At 46.5% G+C, this 20,994-nt stretch overlaps 5 protein-coding genes across 5 annotated transcripts; 3 read left to right on the top strand and 2 right to left on the bottom strand.

Moving 5' to 3' along the window:
• Positions 1-448: 448 nt before the first annotated feature.
• On the bottom strand, positions 449-2,284 carry F4822DRAFT_440292 (acetyl-CoA acetyltransferase; the record flags this gene model as incomplete). Its single annotated transcript, XM_051462732.1, has 4 exons — positions 1,874-2,284; positions 1,727-1,776; positions 1,513-1,645; positions 449-1,460 (listed from the first exon to the last, which is right to left on the bottom strand). Exons 1-4 carry the CDS (start codon positions 1,936-1,938, stop codon positions 449-451), a joined length of 1,260 nt encoding a protein of 419 aa, XP_051309898.1. The 5' UTR covers positions 1,939-2,284.
• Position 2,285: 1 nt separating this feature from the next.
• On the top strand, positions 2,286-7,124 carry F4822DRAFT_61818 (P-loop containing nucleoside triphosphate hydrolase protein). The gene is made up of 4 exons (XM_051463748.1): positions 2,286-2,804; positions 2,858-5,141; positions 5,348-5,435; positions 6,170-7,124. Exons 1-4 carry the CDS (start codon positions 2,785-2,787, stop codon positions 6,733-6,735), a joined length of 2,958 nt encoding a protein of 985 aa, XP_051309897.1. The 5' UTR covers positions 2,286-2,784; the 3' UTR covers positions 6,736-7,124.
• Positions 7,125-9,380: 2,256 nt separating this feature from the next.
• F4822DRAFT_418780 (uncharacterized protein) lies at positions 9,381-11,187 on the bottom strand. The gene is made up of 2 exons (XM_051459555.1): positions 10,835-11,187; positions 9,381-10,488 (listed from the first exon to the last, which is right to left on the bottom strand). The coding sequence occupies exons 1-2, from the start codon at positions 11,057-11,059 to the stop codon at positions 10,111-10,113; spliced, it is 603 nt and encodes a 200-aa protein (XP_051309896.1). The 5' UTR covers positions 11,060-11,187; the 3' UTR covers positions 9,381-10,110.
• A 160-nt stretch (positions 11,188-11,347) lies between these two features.
• F4822DRAFT_61769 (uncharacterized protein) lies at positions 11,348-12,311 on the top strand. Its single transcript, XM_051463747.1, has 3 exons — positions 11,348-11,677; positions 11,732-12,115; positions 12,161-12,311. The coding sequence occupies exons 1-2, from the start codon at positions 11,412-11,414 to the stop codon at positions 11,922-11,924; spliced, it is 459 nt and encodes a 152-aa protein (XP_051309895.1). The 5' UTR covers positions 11,348-11,411; the 3' UTR covers positions 11,925-12,115; positions 12,161-12,311.
• Positions 12,312-15,664: 3,353 nt separating this feature from the next.
• On the top strand, positions 15,665-19,507 carry F4822DRAFT_440290 (uncharacterized protein; the record flags this gene model as incomplete). Its single annotated transcript, XM_051462731.1, has 8 exons — positions 15,665-16,452; positions 16,534-16,578; positions 16,654-17,205; positions 17,255-17,605; positions 17,660-17,941; positions 18,001-18,554; positions 18,629-19,119; positions 19,192-19,507. The coding sequence occupies exons 1-8, from the start codon at positions 16,338-16,340 to the stop codon at positions 19,505-19,507; spliced, it is 2,706 nt and encodes a 901-aa protein (XP_051309894.1). The 5' UTR covers positions 15,665-16,337.
• Between the last annotated feature and the right edge of the window lie 1,487 nt (positions 19,508-20,994).

The following is a 20,994-nucleotide window of genomic DNA, read 5'->3' as shown; positions in this document are numbered from 1 at the left end:
CATACATCACATCAATCCACTATACCAAAGTAATTAATTAATCATGGGGAAATTCGAGTTCTCGTCTAGATACCTTCCTACATCTGTCTAGGCAGGGCAGATTGCTCAAGTACAACATTTTACGTCTAGCATTTATCTTTTTCCCCCTTTCCCCACCCGCATATAAAACGCAAGTTTTGGAACCTTTCTATTTGTTTTTTCTTCATTCCAGCGTCATAACTCGCTCGCTCGCTTGGTTATTGGTCGGGGTAGATCTAGGTAGGTAAGGCAGGTTAAGTAGGTAGGTGGTAAATCCTTCGCTTCCCCTCGATGTGTTGAAACATGGTTCAATGCGTTCGGTGTATTGTTGCGGCCCGGTCGTCGTCATTCATCAACGTTAATATCGTCATATTCGAGAATCTCTTCTTCGATGAGCGGTAGTAGCGGTGTTGGTGTCGGTTTCATCTAGTCACTGTTGAAGACTCTCGATGACGATGGCGCTAGCACCACCGCCACCGTTGCAGATACCTGCAACACCGACCTTGGCCTTCTTCTCGCGTAGGACGGTTGTTAGGGTGGTCACGATACGTGCGCCGGAGCAGCCGAGCGGGTGGCCGATGGCGACGGAACCACCGAATACGTTGACCTTGTCGGAGGTAAGGCCTAGGAGCTTCATGTTGGCGAGGGCAACGACTGAGAAGGCCTCGTTGATCTCGTAGAAGTCGACGTCGGAAGCAGTAATACCAGCGTGCTTGATAGCCTTGGGGATAGCCAAGGCAGGAGCAGTGGTGAATCGTTGAGGCTCACGCGCGGCGTCACCCCAACCAAGAATCTTGGCAATGGGTGTTACGCCTAGCTCCTTAACCTTAGCCTCAGACATGAGCACAAGGGCAGCAGCACCGTCGTTGAGCGGGGCAGCGTTCGCAGCCGTAACGGTACCGTCCTTGGGCTTGAAGACGGGGCGAACGGTCTTGAGCTTGTCGGCGTTCAGGTTCTTAGCCTCCTCGTCGGCAGTGATCTTGATGGCAGGCTTGCCGCGGCCGCCGCTAACCTCGACGGGAACAATCTCCTTGGTGAAGATGCCGTCGGCGGTGGCCTTCTGGGCACGGGTGTAGGTCTCGATAGCGTATTCGTCTTGGGCCTCACGGGAGATGCTATGATCGTCGGCGCACAACTCAGCAGATAAACCCATGTGCTCCTTGGCGTAAGCGTCGGTTAAACCATCCTTAAGCATACCGTCGACGAGGGATTGGTCGCCGAATTTGGCACCATTTCGGAGTGTGGGAAGGTAGTGAGGAGTGTTGGACATGGATTCGGTACCACCAGCAACGACAATGGAGGCATTGCCGGTGATGATAGTCTGGGCGCCGAGGATGATAGCCTTTAGACCCGAGGCGCACACCTTGTTGACGCCCGTGCAGACGACAGAGTCAGGGATACCGGCGCCGAGAGCGCATTGTCGTGCGGGTGCTTGTCCTAGGCTATGTACGTAGGTCTTGTTAGTTCCCGTTATCTATTGCTTACATCGCTTACACCTCCTTCACGGATTGCTCGGGGATGGGATGATGGAAGTTGATGGAAAAGACGCACTTTGCTGACAGGACATTGCCGAAGAAGACTTCCTCAACATCTTCAGGCTTGACCTGGGGAACTCGCTCGAGGGCAGCTGTGGAGGGACAGATCGTGTTAGTGGGAAAGCAGTTCTGTCAATATAGTAGGTTAGAAGAATTGAAGGAATTGAACATACCCTTAATAGCATGAGAACCCAATTGAGTAGCGGTTAGGCTTGACAACGATCTAGGAGTTCAAGAGTTAGTTCTATAGTTTTGGTTTGGGTGGAAAAGGGGGAGGGGCAAGATGTTCACGATGAGGGGCAAAAAAAGCAAAAGCATACCCTAGAAAGGAACCGACGGGGGTTCGGGCGGCCGAGACAATGTATACGGGAGGAAGTCCAGACATTTTGAATGAAGTAGATTAGATTGACTAGATTAAGGAGGAATTAAAAACGGCCTTAGAGCTTTGAAGAAAAGGGGGGTAAAAGTAAGAATGCTTTTAAAGCTATTAAGGTTAATTGGTATTAGAAAGTTATTTAGAAGTGTTGAGTTTCACCGCCCCTCTTTCCTCCAACTGTTTACTTTATTGGGTTTTTTTTTATTTTCTACCACCAATAAACATAAATCCACCCGAAGGTTGCACAAGGTTTCTAAGGTTCTAATCAAGGGTCTTTTGCGGTCTTGCCGAATTCGGTAGTGGGGCACCCGATGCTCTTCTAAGATTAGTACGGTTGATATAATCAATATCGGCTAATTTTCTTACGTAAAGGAACCGATCATTCGATTTTTATCAACAGTTCTTGAGGGGATTAGTATTCATTTAACATGTGGTTGAAGATATATAATCATGTTGGGGAAGATAAGTCTTATAGCTGTTTTGAAAGTGATATAACCAGTTAACCTTGGAACTGTTGGTCTTGGTTACAATGGAAATAAAAGTGAGCGGGCCGTGGTTAGTTCCAAGGTTGTTGGCGGGGTGAAAATGCCGATAATGGTGCAAACCACATGTCTTATCGGCCAGTGTCCACTAAAGCAGGTCCCGATTGCGCAAAGCTCTAGCCTCATGTTGAGCCACAATAGAAATTTGTGAGCCGCCACATTAAAGTACCTAGGTAGCACAAGCTTAGCTCGAGTGGATCCAGCCTTGCATCGCGTCTCTGTAACTTTTTGTAACTTTTTCAAGCTTAACATTCACTTCCGTCGCATCAACTAATAAAATCCCATTGACATACGACCCGATTTGTTTGACGCCATGGATGACCTCTACGATGAGTATGTATACTAACAATTGTAGTAACCACATATATACTAACTCTTCTAATCAGATTCGGAAATTTTATCGGGGAAGATGCCGAAGCATCAGAGGAAGAATCCCAGCATGGCGTTGACGCGGGCGCGTATCTCGATGATGATTACCCCGAGGAGGTACCCGAAGGTACAGGGCAGGAATTAATGGAAGTGGACACAGAAGGACCATCAAACGCAGTGATATTACACGAAGATAAACAATATTACCCAACGGCGCAACAAGTTTACGGAGCGGATGTCGAGACATTGGTACAAGAGGAAGATGCACAACCACTCACACAACCCATCATCGCTCCCGTCGATGTACGAAAATTCTCCATCGAGGAGGCCGACCTCCCTCCCGTTCACTTCGACCGAAGTTTCATGACAGATCTAATGAACTTTCCCGATCAAATAAGGAATATAGCATTAGCTGGTGACCTCCACCATGGCAAGACCGCATTTATGGACATGTTGGTCCTCGAGACCCATGATATTGCGGAAAGATTAGAAAAGCGACAAGGGAAGAAGCGGGACGAACAACTGCGATATACCGATACCCATGTCGTGGAGCGAGAACGAGGCGTGTCGATCAAAGCAGCGCCGATGAGCTTGGTACTCCAAAGTACCAAGGGCAAGTCCCATTTGTTCAATATAATAGATACCCCGGGACATGTCAACTTCGTCGATGAGGTAGCGGCGGCTGTACGGTTAGCGGATGGTGTTGCGCTGGTTGTGGACGTTGTTGAGGGTGTTCAAGTTAACACGGAGCAAATCATTAAGCACGTCGTTCTCGAAGATATCCCTATGACACTCATAATTAACAAGGTGGACCGGTTAATACTGGAGTTACGACTACCGCCGAGCGATGCCTACTTCAAATTAAAACACGTTGTCGAGGAAGTGAATACTATCATCGAGAATACCCGGCCAGGATCAGGAGAGACGAGACGATTAAGCCCCGAGAAAGGAAATGTGTTATTCGCATGCAGTGAAATGGGCTGGTGCTTCACGCTACAGTCATTCGCCAAAATGTATGCAGACAGTTTCCCAGGCGTGAATACGGAAGAATTCGCGAAACGACTTTGGGGTGATATCTACTACAACCCGAAGAAAAGGACATTCAGCAGGAAGGCTTTGCCAGGGGAAGATCGCGCAAGGAGATCATTCATCCACTTCGTACTCGAGCCCATCTACAAAATTTTCTCTCACACCATCAGTCAAAGTCCCGAAGAGCTCAAAAGTGTTCTAGCAACATTAGGTATAACCCTCAAACCGTCGCAATACAAGACGGATGCGAAGGTTCTTCTTAAGTTGGCCTGCGAGCAGTTCTTTGGCCCCTCGACTGGGTTCGTGGATATGATTGTCAGCCATGTCCCATCTCCGTTGGAGGCAGCTGAGCATAAGTTGGGACAGTACTATACCGGTCCCTTAGATACCAAAGTGGCGGAATCTATGAAGAAGTGCGATCAGGATGGTCCCTTGGTGGTGCACGTCACAAAATTATTCAACTCGGCCGATGCGAAAAGTTTCTATTCTTTCGGCCGAGTTATGAGCGGTATCGCACGGCCTGGGATGCAAGTTCGTGTTCTTGGAGAGGGTTATTCTATCGATGATGAAGAAGATATGGCCGCAGCGACCATTTCGAGTGTCTACATTGCCGAAACACGGTATAATGTTGAGACTGACGGAGTCCCTGCTGGGAACTGGGTGCTCCTAAGTGGTGTTGATAATTCGATCGTAAAATCGGCAACAATAGTACCACCGAAATTCGAAGATGATGAGGAAGCATACATCTTCAGACCAGTCACACATTTCACCGAGTCAGTCCTCAAGGTTGCTGTCGAACCCATCAACCCATCGGAACTACCTAAAATGCTTGACGGTTTAAGGAAGATCAACAAAAGTTACCCTCTAATCACTACGAAAGTAGAAGAGTCAGGTGAACATATCGTCCTTGGAACGGGTGAGCTGTACATGGATTGCGTTCTCCACGACTTGCGACGACTATATGCAGATATGGAGATCAAGGTATCGGATCCCGTCACGCGCTTCTGTGAGACAGTAGACGAAATGTCCGCGACCAAATGCTACGCAATAACACCGAACAAAAAGAATAAGATTACTATGGTCGCCGAGCCGCTCGACGACGGAATCGCGGAGGACATCGAGAGCGGCCGCGTCAAAATGCAAGACGGTGCCCGAAAAGTGGGCAAGTTCTTCCAGGACAAGTACGGATGGGATCTACTGGCGGCGAGGAGTATTTGGGCATTCGGCCCGGATGAGAAAGGCCCTAACATCTTGCAGGACGACACACTTGAGGTATGTCGACCATTTCGTCGTTTTCCCCCACCCGCTGTGACCTCGAGGGCTCGGCGTCTTACTACACAAGCGAATCCTGTCGCGTGGAGTGTTACCTTGATGATCCGCATGCGGCAATACCTTCGCAGTTTCAGCCTCAGGATTCTAGAATCTTGTTCTACCTAATTGTTCTTAACTTGTTGGATCACACCTAATCTTTTCGGCAGGTGGATAAATCGCTTCTGAGAAGCGTGCGAGAGACGATTCGACAAGGGTTTAGTTGGGCAACCCGTGAAGGGCCTCTCTGCGAAGAACGTGAGTACCTACATCTCGTTGCATTTTCATGCTGTCATTCATACCCAACCGTGTGTCACCCCCTCGGTTTCTGCTGCGTCCAATCCAGAAATTGCTTGGCTGTAAGCTCCTTTTTTTTACAAGTCATTATTCCCATGATTCCCCCAACGGCATTTGCCGTCAAGTCCCCATTTTGGATCCATCTTTAGCCAAGTACTATGAATGGTTCTAGGTACTAGTAAAGCTACTATCTTGCCGCTTATTCGAGACAGCCAGGGTGCTAGGCGCCAAAGGACCTTGCAAGAAGGGCGTTACGGCGAAACGTGGGGATATACTATTGTCACCATGTGCAGCTTGACAAGCTTCAAGCATGGCTACGATCCTTGTTCAGTACCTTGCCAAGATTTAAGCTACGAGACTAGGGACCCTGCTCTATGCACTTGTCTATGCATTTGTGCATATTTGATCAGACTTCGTCTATCGAACCCATAAGGCGGGATCTACACGTTCTAGCCCACACTTGTTCGTAATATTGTACCAAGGGGTACGCGGCAACTGATATTGCAGGGCCATTTCAATTGCCTATTCACAACTTTCCAATGCCTTACTGGTTTCTCTTTTACTAGGGTTCCATCCAGATGATCGCCACTGATACATTTATGTGCACCATCCATCCCAATTTAGATATCCCGCAGCACTAAGCACATGCAAATGAATGACGTTGTGGCATTACTAACTTGTGACCCGACGCGCAGCTATTCGCAACACCAAGTTTCGCATCATGGACGTCTCACTAGCACAAGAAGCGATCTTCAGGGGAGGCGGTCAGATTATTCCAACCGCGCGTCGCACATGTTATAGTTCGTTCTTGATGGCGTCGCCGCGACTCATGGAACCGCTCTACGCGTGTTCTATGACGGGACCTCAGGACGCTGTGCCGGTATTATACAATGTGCTCGCCCGACGACGCGGACACGTCTTAGCAGACGGTCCTATCGCCGGGACCCCGTTATACCGCGTCAATGGATTGATTCCTGTTGTCGACTCGTTCGGGTTCGAAACGGATGTTAGGATTCAGACGCAGGGCCAGGCTATGGTTAGTCTAGTCTTCGATAAATGGCAGAAAGTACCCGGTGATCCGCTGGATAAGGAGGTTATCCTGCGCCCGTTGCAGCCGGCGGATGCGCAGGCTACGGCGAGGGATTTCGTCCTTAAGACTAGACGGAGGAAGGGCTTGAGTGAGGATGTTAGTGTGGCTAAGTTTCTCGAGCCAGAGTTTTATCAGAGTCTTATGGAGAGTGGGACATTGGGGAGTCCGTGAGAAAAGGGGAGATAGACCGTAGATGGGAAATGAAAAGGTCGTTATCCTAAACTATTTCTTCACAAGGGGGTTTCCAAGGCCCCGAGAAACCATTATTTGAGTATTCCTTCCCTGAGGTAAAGACAAGGTTTTGTACATTATTTAGACGTTAAAAGACTTTAGTCTAAAAATTCAGGAAGATGAGCTGCCTATCTGCTAAGTAGGCTACGTAGTAGAGTTCAATAGACAAAGGATTTGTCCGTAATTACCTAAGTACATATTAGAACAGGTTATATTTACAGTTGGTTGATTCCTTTCGAAGGTTTGGAAATCATGGAATGAGAGCCTCGCTGCTTTGGTGGTAGTGATTGGTTATCCACCACACTTAGTCGGATGCTTAGGTCCCTTGTCTAGGTACTTTTCTGCCATCTATATACCTTCTAGGTATTCCGTAGCTAGATACAGTAGGATCTTTTGGGATGTGGGTTATTGGTTATACGAGGTGTAAGTGTGCATATGAGTGGGTGTGTATGTGTGTTGCCGCCGGCTAGTAACGGTTGCGGTAACGGTAACACTGCCAAGGCTGATGTGAACCGCGGGTATGTAGGTAGATTATTTTCGGTGTTTTGGGACTTTGGTGGTGGTGGGAAGGGCATGGTATAGCGAGCGAGCTATGGACAGATAGGGTAACCCCCCCACGCTGCTGGCGTGGGTTGAGTCTGGGGAGGGAAGGCGTGTCGGGATGAACCGGATATGTATGAGTGAGTATGTATGTGGGTGGAGGAGTAGAGAGTAAGGTAGGTGGACTGGCATATGAGTAGGTAGATACCTGTGAGTTTCGGCGTGGTTGGTGCCGTGGGAATGTTATACCGCATTAACTAAAACTGAGGGGGGTAAAGAGGGTGTAGGAGTTGAGGTGTTGGGGGATGTGAAGCAACCCTTAAGTTGAGACAAGATGTGATTGTCATGTATGTAGAGATCTACGTTACTATTTCTTCCCCTACACCATATACGTAGGATGTTTCCTAGGTGAGGGGACCGGAGCGAGCCGCTGCGAGCCATATGTGCTCGTAACTGGTGCGGAACCATCCTTCCTTGCGCTGGTGTAACGGGCCGGCGAAGATTATAGGCTTACGTGGATTCTATACTCTTGCTAAACTACTGGGTGGTGACGAATGTGACTATTCGCTGGTTAATAGGGGTTATCACGATCTCCTGTTCGGACAGTGGAAAGCCTGCTGGATACACCTGGGTAACTGGATAGGTACTCGTAGAGTACATTCCTGGAATTCGTAAACTTATGTCGATCAACGGGGTGTCTAGTTCCTGGTTTCGGTGTTTGAAGGCAGGAGGGCCATATACGTGATTACTTATTTCGCCGGGTGGAAGTTGGAGATGTCCATGAATATGGGGAGACTGCGGATCAGGACATATCGGATAGTCTATTGACAAAATTTTTGCAGATATCTAACGCAGAATAGTAATAGAGCGGCAAGAAAATATGACAAAAAGGTATTCGGCGTTTGTTTCAGGCGACCTAGTGACGGATCTCTGTAATATTGCCCCTTTCCTCCTTATTTTAGAAGGAGAGGGGAAGTACGGAGTCTTCGGATAGGGGATAACCGGGTCGTTAGGTTAATCTTGCTAAGTGGTATCACGCTGAAGCTACAAGTTGCCAATCGGGGGTTTCTAGAGAGCGGTATGGAAGGTGAGAAGATATGTGCCAAATAGATTAAATGCATGTAGAGACGATTCGGTTGACCTTCTCTGCCCTACTGCCGTCGTCAGTAGGACGAATATGGATACTGATTGCGATGGGTACTGTCGATATTGATGCTTGAGATATGGTTCCAGTTCCCGACGGTTTACTACTTCCATTCCCCTTCGGTGGAACTTTTACAGGACTTTGTGCAAAGCTTACTGTCAGAGAAAAGCTGAGTTGCTTAAGTGCCGAGGAAATCAGCACACTGGACCCCCATCTGAGTCGATAGTAGCCCGTAAATAAAGTAGGTCGGGATGACAGCATCCCATGCTCCTTCTCCGTATAGTTAGATTATGCAGATATAGAGCTAGGTGTGTCAATATCAAAGTGGGAATGTTCAGGATGATGATAGAAGCAAGTATAGTCGAGATGGTAGTTGGAAGTGGGAGTAAAAGGGGGCAACGAACTAGAGGGGATCGAGGGTACTGTACTAACCAACAACATTGAAGCGAACTTCTTACGTTACCTAACGCTAGAGGTAGAAACCTGTCTGAACCCTAGAATCAGCTAAACCAAGCCAATATAACCAACGGGTTTGTTGTTGTCACACAGTTGAATTCGGAATTAGGTAAACGAGATAGACGGCGATATCCATCTCCTCGGAATATAGATACTACGAATATCTAGTTCTAGGCAATATTAGACGATTATACGGGGTCTGATATCGCGTGCTTTCACCTAGGTATTTTCGGCCTAACCACTCCCTTGCTCCGACCATGACGGCAGCCAGTTTGACCCAGCTTTGAACTTCGTATCCGCCGTGCCGGGCAGTGGGATCCACATTGAATACGAAGTACTACAGTTCCAAAACCAAGGTAAGTGAAGAAACGCCGATCATAACACGATTTACTTAATGGTTTGGTTGTGCTCTGAATGTGACAAGGGGTATGTTAATCTGTTTTAGAATTGGGCTTACTGAACCGCATTAATAAGACCAATACTTACGTCCCAATCGTGACCACAACCGTGCTAGTCGAAATGGGACAGGCTTGACTTCACTTACAAGTTACAAAATACAAATAGACGTCACACGAGTAATTTTTCTACTTTTACAGCCGGTGTTGCAATGAAGCTGTATAGATAGGGTAGTTGTCTTGAGAAAACTCGATCGAATTGACTGAGGATAAAAAATATCCCAAAGTATAAGTCTCCGATTTGGAATTGGGCAGATGATTTGATACTCAACAAACCCTTGATCCTATTTTTAGCTAAATAAGGTATATAATGGTTGAGTAGTGGACCACTAAGCAGTTTCCAAGCTTCATGAACTATATTTGCCATGTGCCTTCGGAACCTTCTATGTAACTATTGAGTCGCATCCGATGTGTGACCGGCGATTGCTTGGCGATTCAACCCATTTTCAACCGGTGTAGATCTTTCTGTTGTAGCTACCACTTCTAGGCCTATCAAGGCGGGAGGCGTCTGTTTCGTGAACCTGTAGCTAGCTGATAGGTTGGCGTTCATGCGTCGTCTGTCCTCCTCGAGAAGGTCGGGTGACGATTCCAAATATCAGCCGAGGTAGGCAGCGGTAGGCAGTTATTGGCTCTGTGGCAACATGTTTTAGTGATGCTTGAACCACTTAGGTATCTCCCTATCCATTGGTCGTTTTGAGTTTAGATCGCCACTGGAAGGTATCATACACAGGTTTCCAACATCTTATCTAGGACGCCTTTAAGCGTATCGTTCTCTAAGGCTGCAGCAACTCGTTCTTTATCGGCTAGCTGTTTGTTGACCTGATCGTCTTGGCTGTGGGATCCTTCTTTGATCATAACATCCACCCGGTAGTTCGGGGGGAGGGCTTGCTCTAGACGTACTCGTACACCGAGGCCGATAACAGTCGCAAGCGAGCAATGCGTAATGGTAGGAGTAATCTTGACGAGTACTTGGGTTAGGGTGTTAGGATCCGCAGCCACCAAGGGAGATGGTGTTATGTGGATGTCGGGCAGGTTGACAACGGCCAACTGACCAAGTGACAACGGATGTTCCGGGTCAGAAATGGTCGATATCAAATCTGTCAAGTATCAGCTTTCCGAATCTAGGGCAAGATTGGGCTCGGCTGTATTTTTTTTTTTTCTTGTTGTACTTTTGAGCGGATTAATTGTAGCAGCGCCATGGCCATGCCATGCCATGCCGTGGCATGGAATTCAGGACCAGACATCCTTGACATTTGGGTGTTGGGATTAGAAAATGATGCGAATGCAAGGATATCTTGGAAGTGCCTAATTAACCACGAGGGCGATAAACCCGAAAAGTCCGCGTTGCCATGCGATCCTTGACTCGTGGGATTCTCTCCGAATCGTACGGAAATTACTTGTATGGATTATGAACTATGGTTTATGAATTAAAGATGGTCTTACCGTATACCTCCTGTTCATCAATAGGTTCAGCAGTAAACTCGTCGTCACTCTCGGTATCGTCAGACCACGAAATATCGTAGAAAGGGTCAGACAAATATTGTGGCTTGCGCATGATGTCACCGATCATGGACTCGGTGTTTTTTTGGACTCTACGTCCCCTCTTGCGCTGTCTTGTTGGAAGCTGTGAGGTGTTTAGGATAGTAGGGTTCGCATTATCCTTCTCCATTTTGGCGGTTACAAATCGTAATAGGATATGTATTGTTGTTGCGAAGTCGCCGAGCTGAAATCCTTGAGGTACCTGGGGGTATGTAAGGAAGTACAAGATATTGTGATTTATGAGAAGTTACGGCGAACAAGGATTCACAATTAAGCAAGTAAATACCTAAGGAAATGGAGGGGCAAAATCGGGATGTTGTTTACCCGACATTTTTATCTTATCGATCTTATCAATTCTACCCAATTCAAGGTTTGGCGTCCATTGTCATTACCGCCTGCAATACATAAACCTTGGAACAGGGAAGTAGTAATTTCAATTAGAGTTGCGACCATTGGTTACTTTACGAGTGAGGCTCCTACCAATGCATCCTAAACCTTTATTTCCATCATTCCATGATACTATCCTCGTATATACACCTACATATACGTACATATTAATATATTTGTTACATATTTTAATGGCGCGTTGGTGTGCTTCGTCGCGTCTTCATTTTTTGGTTCTCATTTTCTTCTCCACACTAGGATACATCAAGGATACTAGCCCTGGAGGATTTGCGTGTGGCTATGTAACAGATCCACCGTTGATTTTCTCCAGATATTCGGCCGATCATTTGCCCCTGAATTTGAGGTCTGACAACCTGACAGCAAACCTATGCCATCTTCGATAACTTAACGCGAGCAGATGCAACCCGATAGAGATTTTCTCAGGGCTCCAGGGCCAGATGCAGGGGCGAGGTGCGCAAGGTGTTGAGCGGGTACAGGACCGGCTATGTGATACAACCGTTACAGCGAACTTGCGGCTGTTTCACAGATTTCGAAATTTCATGCGTAGTAATTTTTTGGAGTGCTACAGTGCTACAGTGCTACAGTACTGACCTTTCCCCAGACCTTCTTGTCGCAGGATGTCGAAATTGATATCGATATTTGCACCGGGTGATATCATCGCACATTGTTATACATCCATTTCCTTACTCTTTTTTTCGCAGGGTCCCATTTTTGTGGTGATAGATCCATGGTAGTGGTGGTGGATTGTAGGTGTTGTCTAAGATACACTAATTCAATGACGGTAAGAAAATAATTTGTTACTATTGAATTGGCTGACAGACTATAGTACTATACTATACTATACATTACATTACAATTCATTTATTTTACCCTAGCAATTAGCTAGATAGGTAGGCAAGATAGGCTTGCATACACCGCGGGAGTTTCTCGATCTGGGCTTGTTCGCCCGTTCCCGCTTTCAGGTCCGGACCAAACAAACGCCTTACGATCTACACAATCCGAATATGTCGCATGCTCCGGTCCAGTTTGCCGGAAAAGGTCAAAAATATGAAAAATAACGGCACTTACACGCTTGATCAGGAAAGTCAGTTTTTAAAAATTAGAAGATGCGGAACCAGCCGTCCCAAGCATTCTCGTATGCCACGTGCCAGTTAATGTTGGTAAGAGAACGGACAGGACAGCTAAGAATAGTTGTTCAGCCCTGTCAGTTTGTCCGCACGTACGCTGGTACGCATTACGTCTACCCCAAGATTTCATTTGATTAGTTCTGCGCACCATATCTTTGTATCGCATCGCATTACACTTATGATTGCTATTCCATGTGGCAATCAGTCAAAGCTCAGAAGGATCAATTGTCTATTACCAACCCGAACACAAGGCAACATATGTACGAACCTGCCAACCAACTAGGTATATGCAAATCCCACTCACTCCTACAGCGTGCGCAAGGAAGCGACTCAGCCTGCAGCGCGCTAGAAGTACCTTTTCGAATTCGCGATCACCTACCAGCCCACTCAGTACACCCAGCACAATAGTACGATGGGGGCGCTCTTTGCCCCTTTCAACTCTAGGAACATGCTTTAGCGAGCCCGGCGATTATTGATGACAATTTTCTCACAAATCAAACTAATTCGACGAGCGTAGTCCTCCTTCGGCAAGCTGGAGCTACAAAATTCCTTCACTGATTGGTAAATCTCCGTGGGGGACAACCTAGTCATGGCTGGGTAGGATGCCTCGGGACTTCGGGTGGATGAATCCCTACCCATTTCATAAGTAGATCATTATCACTCCCGCCATGGCCCAGCATTGGCCTACCAAATCTGCTTGCCTGCCGCTCAATTCATACATAAAACTGTATGTACGTATGTGTTGTACATACATAACACATAACATATAACATCAATAACCCGAATAAAAAAAAGGGCAAAAAAAGAGGCCTCGGATCTCCGATCGGCGAGAGCCTTGTGTGGTAACGAGAAAGGAAAGCGGATAAGCGAGGGCTCCCGACAGCGACCAATTATCATCTTCAAGGATACCGGTCCGTCACGCTGGCATTCCTATCTTATACCCATTCCTATTACTTTCCTGCAACGCGGATGCAGGTGCTCGCTCACCCAAGTCATGTCGCTTCCACTCTTTGCAACTCGTCTCAGCCAACCTACATAACTAATTCGCAAGAATTAGGAAACACGCGATAGATCCCCTAACTTAATCTAGCTGATATTGGCGCGTGCAGACCTGACCGCTAGTCTTCTAGTCTTTTTTAGCTAATAATTCCAGGACTATCAACATGCGAACAGGGCCAGGCAACATGCAGGGGCTAATTATGTCAAGTGCTAATAAGGGAAAACAAGAAGACAATAGGCAGAGATGGAAGTTGGCAAATCAAGTAGGTTAGGTAAGGTAAAAAAAAAAAAAAAAAAAAAAAAAAGGTAAGGCAAGGTACCCGGCGTTTGAACCATCGGGTTCAGTATGGCTGAAGGCGCTAGAAAAGATCCCGACTCCCGAGATGTTTGCCGGTTGGCTATCCGTCGTATGCACGTTTATGTATGGATGTGAAGCCCCTGAGCTTGATGATAGGTAGGCTTACCTGCCTATCCCACTTGGAGTTATTACATGTACTGTATGACATGGAACATGAACAATGATAGCCACCATCACGCCGAGTACATACATATGTAATATGTATATGTGCGTACAAGGTAAGAAAAGCTGCGCACCTTGCAGCCCTATTTCCCCCCCCAGGGACGCATATGCATTGTTACTATATGTCTGTCACTTACTATTGCCATGATCATGATTACCAGTGGTCGGCGGCTATTGACTTGCCACGACAATTTTTTTCTGCTTCCTCTTCTCAGCAACTGTATAGGTGTTCGGCGTATTAGAAAGCTAGAATCTGGAATCGGGGATAGTCTTGAACGCGCTTGGTCCTCCCTAAGACGTTTCATCCTATATTGGAGATCAATTAATATCGCTGAATGTTAACCTAGCTGCCGTGATCTTCAGACTGCGTACATTTGTATGTTACCAAGTACAACAGTACGGGAAGTACCCTGTACACTTCTACCTCCGCTGGAGTGGCGTTTTTTTCTGACGGTCACAGCATTTGCCAATTCTTCAGCAGCGCCTAGAGTGAGACGGTGACAGGTGGAAGAAAGTCGCTCATCACGTACGACTTACAAGATTTTCTTAGGATTATATAGGGGATTCGGTATATCATTGGATCCGTACGCGCATACGCAAATTTTAAGAAAAAGTACCTCCCTTTGTAGCCCGATTACGAAATTTATAAGCCCCTCCCTCTTCATCCTATCCTCCTATCCTCCAATCCTCCCTCTAAACTTCACTCTACCACCTGGGCAGTCTATTATGCCCAGCTAAATAACATACGAGGCCCTGCCGAATGTGGACTCGTCTTTCTAGATTCTTAGACTGCTACACTAAGGTGAACTAGGCATGTACGAAAACGGAACCGAGCAATGGATGATACGGTACATGTATTAAAGCGCGGTATTAACCCGCACCACACGAATCTGAATCCTACGAACCACGCCAGCGATCGATCTTCAAGTAGATTGGATAACCACCATTACCCTATCCAAGCGGCCATTTTAATTCCCACTCTGTTACATCTGTTACATACATAGTAGGTTATGTAGCAGACGGCAGACTAGATATTGGAACTTTGTAAAAAGGTTTCCCCATTTATTCATTCATTTCATTCACCCATTGAAACATAGACATATACGTGTAAGTCAATTCTTGTCGTACACATGACCCTCGATACTACAAGCGAACTTCCAGAGCGTTTCCTATCATAAGATCAATGTAATCCCGCCCTGTACAAATAAATATATTGTCAGTGTCATCTATTAGATTACTAATAAAAAAAATAGGGGGCATTACCTACATTACTCCATTTAGTATTATCACATGTATGGATTGTATTTCTTACGTTGTCACTCTTTATTACTGTTACACAAATTATTAAAAGGCTGAATTACAGGTAAGTAACTAGTACCGTTTCTGCAAGTTACATGTACCTTTAGAGTTTAGAAATGTACATGAATACATGATACATCAGATACAATCAATCAAATACGTGAATATACGTAATCTGTAGACTAATTTGGACCCAGCAGCAGGAGGAACCACGCGAAGGCAAGGAAGGCAAAGAAGAGCAGGGGGTGTTTCCTAAAGCCCCCAATCGGCCCCTCTCGACTCCACAGGGCGACAATTAGCATACAATGCAATAAACGCTAGGTACAAGGGAAGGTACAAGGGATATACGTCTCCCCTCCTGCCCTCTTCCCCCCCAAATCCCCCATTCTTTTTATTGGCGTGCTAGAGGAACTCATGGCAAGAGCATGGTTATCCCCCTCACCTACCTGAATACCGGGTCTCCCTAGAAGGAGCGAAAAAGGCCCATTCCTAGCCCGCTTTCCGCTTCCCAGACCCAGTTCCAGCGACAAGTCCCCAGCAGCAGGTGCACCGCACCCAGCAAAAAAGCTATTGCTTGACGTCCGTCCCGCCTCCCTCCCACTGCTTGGTGCTTGGGGTGCTGCAAGTACATACAGTACCGCACCACAGCGAAACACGGCAGGTTCCTTAACCTTAACCACTGGAACCTTAATCTACCTTTTTTAACATACATACAGCCGGAATAACTCTACCGCGAACTTCTACTCTTGCTCCCTTCAATTATTCCTTTTACCTTTAACTTTTATTTATCTTTTTGCTTATTGATCGCATATATTTCCATAAATATATCTATACATATATATACACGGCTAACCTCTAACTGCGCGGTATTTTGACGATCGACAAGGCGGCTGGAACGAAACTAGTACTCCATTCCCATTTTATACAATTCCGTTGTGCGAAAAAAATAAATAAAAGAACGAACTCGATGGTCAATTATTAATAAATCGGGAGGATTATCGTTGGACCCGACCATCGAGGGTCCTGAACCCGCATAAAGACGAACCAGCCAGTCGGCCATGTCGAACAACGATCAATCCGTGAGGAGGCTTCTGCCGCAGAGCTCAAATTCCTCTTTGAACTCGTTTCAATTTGCGCCGCAAACTTACCAACCTCCAAGGGAGACCCAGAAGAGTGCGCGATCCATGATTATGCTCCATATCTGAATTATTCAAACCATTGTTCTAATTCTAACTTATAATCTTTAATCTGTAGATTATGTCTTCGTGGACGAACATAACCGACACAAGCGGTTGAAGGGTATGCATTTATCGTAATTGTAGCGTTGAATCTAATCGCCAAAGGATCGCGGCTAACAAGACTACCCCTTGTTAGTGATGAGAGCATGCGAAGGCTGTAGGAGGAGAAAAATCAAATGTGATGCCGCCACAACAAATACATGGCCTTGTTCGGCCTGCATACGGCTGAAGCTTCATTGCGTGCGACCAAATGGCCAATATGAAGGATCACCGACGGATACGCAGTCTTACGAGGCTGGACCGTCAGAATACAACATCGCGTCCAGTTCAGATAGCTTTAGGCAAATGCCTTTACAGCAACAACCGTCGCAATCTATGATGGGTGGACAACCGAAACCTACTATGTATCCGACACCTGGGCCTTATTCTGAGCATCAAGGCGTATATCCTCCCATGCCATACGGGGATCCGCCACCACCACCGCATCAACTTCAATATACGACTATTCCTTCCCAAGTGGGTGTTATGGACCAGTCGTATGCTGCATCCAGCGTATTTCCGACTCCGCCAATGCACCAGCATTCTGCGCACTCGGAATCTTCCCCTGAATCTTACCAACAAGATCAGTACGGCCAACAAGATCTTGCTGATATTTTAGGAGCGCTTAAGGTTAATGAAGCGGGCACAGGTTGGTTTTATTCTTGGACCTTGAATTCATCAATGCTGACAGCCTCAAGCCCCGTATTTAAATAATAAGTTGGCCCGTAGCGGAAACGAAGATGAACCTGTTGTCGAAGATGCCGATGAATATAAAGACGTATTACCACCTATGCCTTCAGGGCCTGGGTTAAAGATACGAATACCACCAGAATTAATGCCGGACGATGGAACCATCTTACATTACTTTGATCTTTATTTCACCAATGTACACCCCTACGTGCCAGTGTTAAACAAAACCCAATTATACCAACAGTGGCATACGAATCGAGAGTCTATATCACCATTATTGCTCGAAGCAATATTTGCAGTCGCCGGTCGTCTCGCTGATGAACCGGCACAAGGACAGCAATGGATTGCTCTCGCTTCGAGTAGGAACTCCGGAATACTTTTGACACCATGCTCCGAACTAACATAACATATAGAACACGCCGATTCTTTTATGGACGTACCACGTTTAAGTACTCTCCAGGCTCTCCTCATTATCCTAAAAGCTAGGGAGGCCTCGCCGAAACGTGGCTATTACTACCGATCCTGGATGTCAATCGTACATTGTGTCGCTATGGCTAAAGATCTCGGACTCGACGAGCATTTAGATACCCATAGGGCTGGTAAAACCTGTGGTTCTCCCCATGCTGAATGTTTAACGAAAAGCCGGATATGGCAAACGATTTTCGTATGCGAGACTATGATAGCCGCACCTCAAGGTAAGATTTCCCAGCTTTCTAACTGATTGCCTCTTTATGTGATTCTAAACGTGATATAGGGCGGCAAGATCTATCTGTAGATTCTGATAGTGTTGACTTCAGCATTCCAAGGCCTATGGCTGGTTGTGACGAAACTGAATTTCATGCTAGTCGAAATTTCGCGTTTCTAGCACGCGTAGCTCGAAATCTCAACCGGGTGAACGCCGTTTATGCTAAGATTAAGAAGAAGAAGGAGTGGGGTCTCGACCCTGAATTAGTGAACCTCAATCCGACTATAACGGGTTGGCTTACCGACCTTCCAAATGATTTACAGATATCGTTCCCAACGAACGGGTCACCACCATGGCTTCCATCACATTTTATTGGGAATATGCATTCTTATTACTATTTGAGTGTTATCATTCTCCACCGACCGCAACTGAGTTTCTTGGAACCGCTGGGTGCCGACGGACAGTGGAAATCGCACATGTTCCTCTGTTACTCGTCAGCAAAGGCGTTATGTCGTCTTCAAGAGTCGATGCTGCAGTCCTTCGGCTTAAGCGGACTTCAATGCATGCAAAGAGGCATCAGTTTCACCATCTACGCCATCCTGTCTTGCATTGTTCTCCATCTTGTGCGTTGCTATGGTTTTTTAAACGTTAAATGAGGAATGAAGGATAAATCGAGGACTAACAAAAAGTTGTGTAGGTTGCGTTGACTTCTCCTGATCCAGAACTCAATACCGATGCCCGAGATTATTTCACTCGGCATATGAGGGTATTAGAAAAAACGATGCAATCTTGGCCACTGCCGGAGATGCTGAAACAGATCGACGCCGTACGAGAAGCTTTCTCGGCCGATATCCGAAAACCATTCGTCTTAAAACCAAGCTTTCCTTACGGAAGTCCACACCCTAGTAGTCATTCGAGCCCGCCTACTGCGAATACGTTCAAGCCTCCAATGCTCCAGACCAGTTCGTTGGATCCAAGCATGGATTCACATACCGGCCAGCATTCGCAAGTTAGTTATGCCAACCATCCTATCACACCTATCTCTGCTGGTTCCGTGGACACCAAGAGTGACTCTCCTGCGCAGTCGCTCTCCCTAATGAATCCCGGCCAGAGTGCCCATGCCTCGGCACTCTCGGGTGGGATACCATTAGGGGAGCATCCCACATGGAATCCCTCGCGTTTATTTGAGTGAGTATTTTTCCTTTTCGAGCCCTCATTTTTGACGAAACGGGCTCCCTTTACTAACTACACAACCACCAGTCAATGGAGCTCGACTTTCGGTACGCAACAAATCCAACCCCAGCCTACTTCAGTGGCTCCACAGTCCAGTTCTCTAAGTGTTGCCTCATCTTCAGGTGCCCCCGAAGTCCCGACTTCCCACGACATTCAACTCGGAAGCGGGTCTCTACCGGCAGTAACGCAGCCTATGCCTCAATATTCAGCACCGCCTGTGCAAGCTTTCGTAACGCCGGCTATGTGGCAAGAATCCGTAGCCAGCGTTTACGAAGGTGGTCTCAAGCGACATTGGGATTACGACAACGGCACCTCAATCTCTGAACCAGTGAAACGCCGCTGAGTTCGCTACGCTATGCTGATGAGTTTCGCACTTAGATACCGCCTTCTCGGAATTACAGACGACCATATGAGCCTAAGCCATCGATACCTTATGGGCTAAACCACGTCATCTATACCCTCCGTGCTTTTTACTACTTATATACCATCATATATAGATTTCATCTATTTTTATCTCATCGTATGTACAACAGGCGTTTTGCAGCTGAATTGGGCAGGTTCAGATATTTATAACGGAAATCAGAAGGAACAGCAACTTTAGAGAAAAAAAGGCAAACGATCGTTTTTTGTTCTTTTTGGCTAGGAAAGGAAATCTATCTATCTACTTATTTAGGTATCCAACCATGACGTATGAAGGGAACTGATGAACGGATTATATAAAACGTCTACGTACGCACACAAGCACGATTAGGAAGGTCTGGATGCGGTAGGACGGGAGTAGTTTGCCGAGTATACGCGTATGGCAACTCAACGTTTACTTATCAATTCACCTAGTTTCCGTCGGGTGGTGTTAGGAAGGGGAAAAAACAAGAGAAAATTCGAAAAGAAAAGGGTAGTTTTGAAAGCTTGGCAAGGCGTTTTTTTCGAGGGGCATTTAGTGGGACCGAACGACGCGATCTACGAGCACGAGGCAAATATAAGGATTATTATCGTTACCGTTACCGTTATTGCTATTTGGGTCTTACGGGAAGGAGTTTCTTTTCTTCTCTTTCTGGGGGGTAAAAGGGAAGAAAAGGGAAAACGGGAGAGAGAAGGGGTTGGAAGGGCGAATTGGGGAAATGAAGAGGGGAGGGGACTTGCCCCTTTTGTACCATATATGAACTGCATGGCGATATGGTGAAATGGGATGGGTTCAAGCTTTTGCGTTTTTGTGGTTTTCATTTTAGGAAGGGGGATATTGGGGGTATTTGATATCGATATTGATATTGATGTTGGACTGCCTGCCTAGTATATATACGTGATACCACGGGATTCTTGTGTTGTGTTTTGGGGAGGGGTGTGCAGATATCGGGTATGCAGGTATGCAATAGATAGGGATTCGAATGTGAGGAATTACAGATCTGTTATGCTTGTTTTTAGGAAGAAGTTCGTGAGTAGTCTGGGTTTTTGGCAGAGGATTGACGTAGGTTCATGAGTGAGTACATGGTTAGTAGTGATGTCGGGAGATATGGACTCGACGGGAATCCCCATCGGTAGGTATTTTACAAGATCCGGGGTCCAGCTACATCCTATTATCTACCCAAGTACCTAACCTAAGTTCCCCTTTTCAAGAGCCTCGTAGACCCCCCAAACGAATTACTAGTAAGTCGACCGAACGGACGTCACTCGGTCTTTCTATTTGCCTAGCTTGTCTAGTTCTCGCCGGATTATTCCGTTATTCGTTATAAGCTGACGGCTCTCATATGTTCGGGTCATGCATGTAGGGACTTCTCATCTTGGTTAGCTTTGTTTTGCTAGTACCGGGTTAGTATGTGGGATGCTCGTGGGGAG

Source organism: Hypoxylon trugodes, assembly GCF_022578975.1.
Source record: "Hypoxylon trugodes strain CBS 135444 unplaced genomic scaffold F4822scaffold_10, whole genome shotgun sequence".
Taxonomy (NCBI): domain Eukaryota; kingdom Fungi; phylum Ascomycota; class Sordariomycetes; order Xylariales; family Hypoxylaceae; genus Hypoxylon; species Hypoxylon trugodes.
This window is presented reverse-complemented; position numbering and strand designations above follow the sequence as displayed.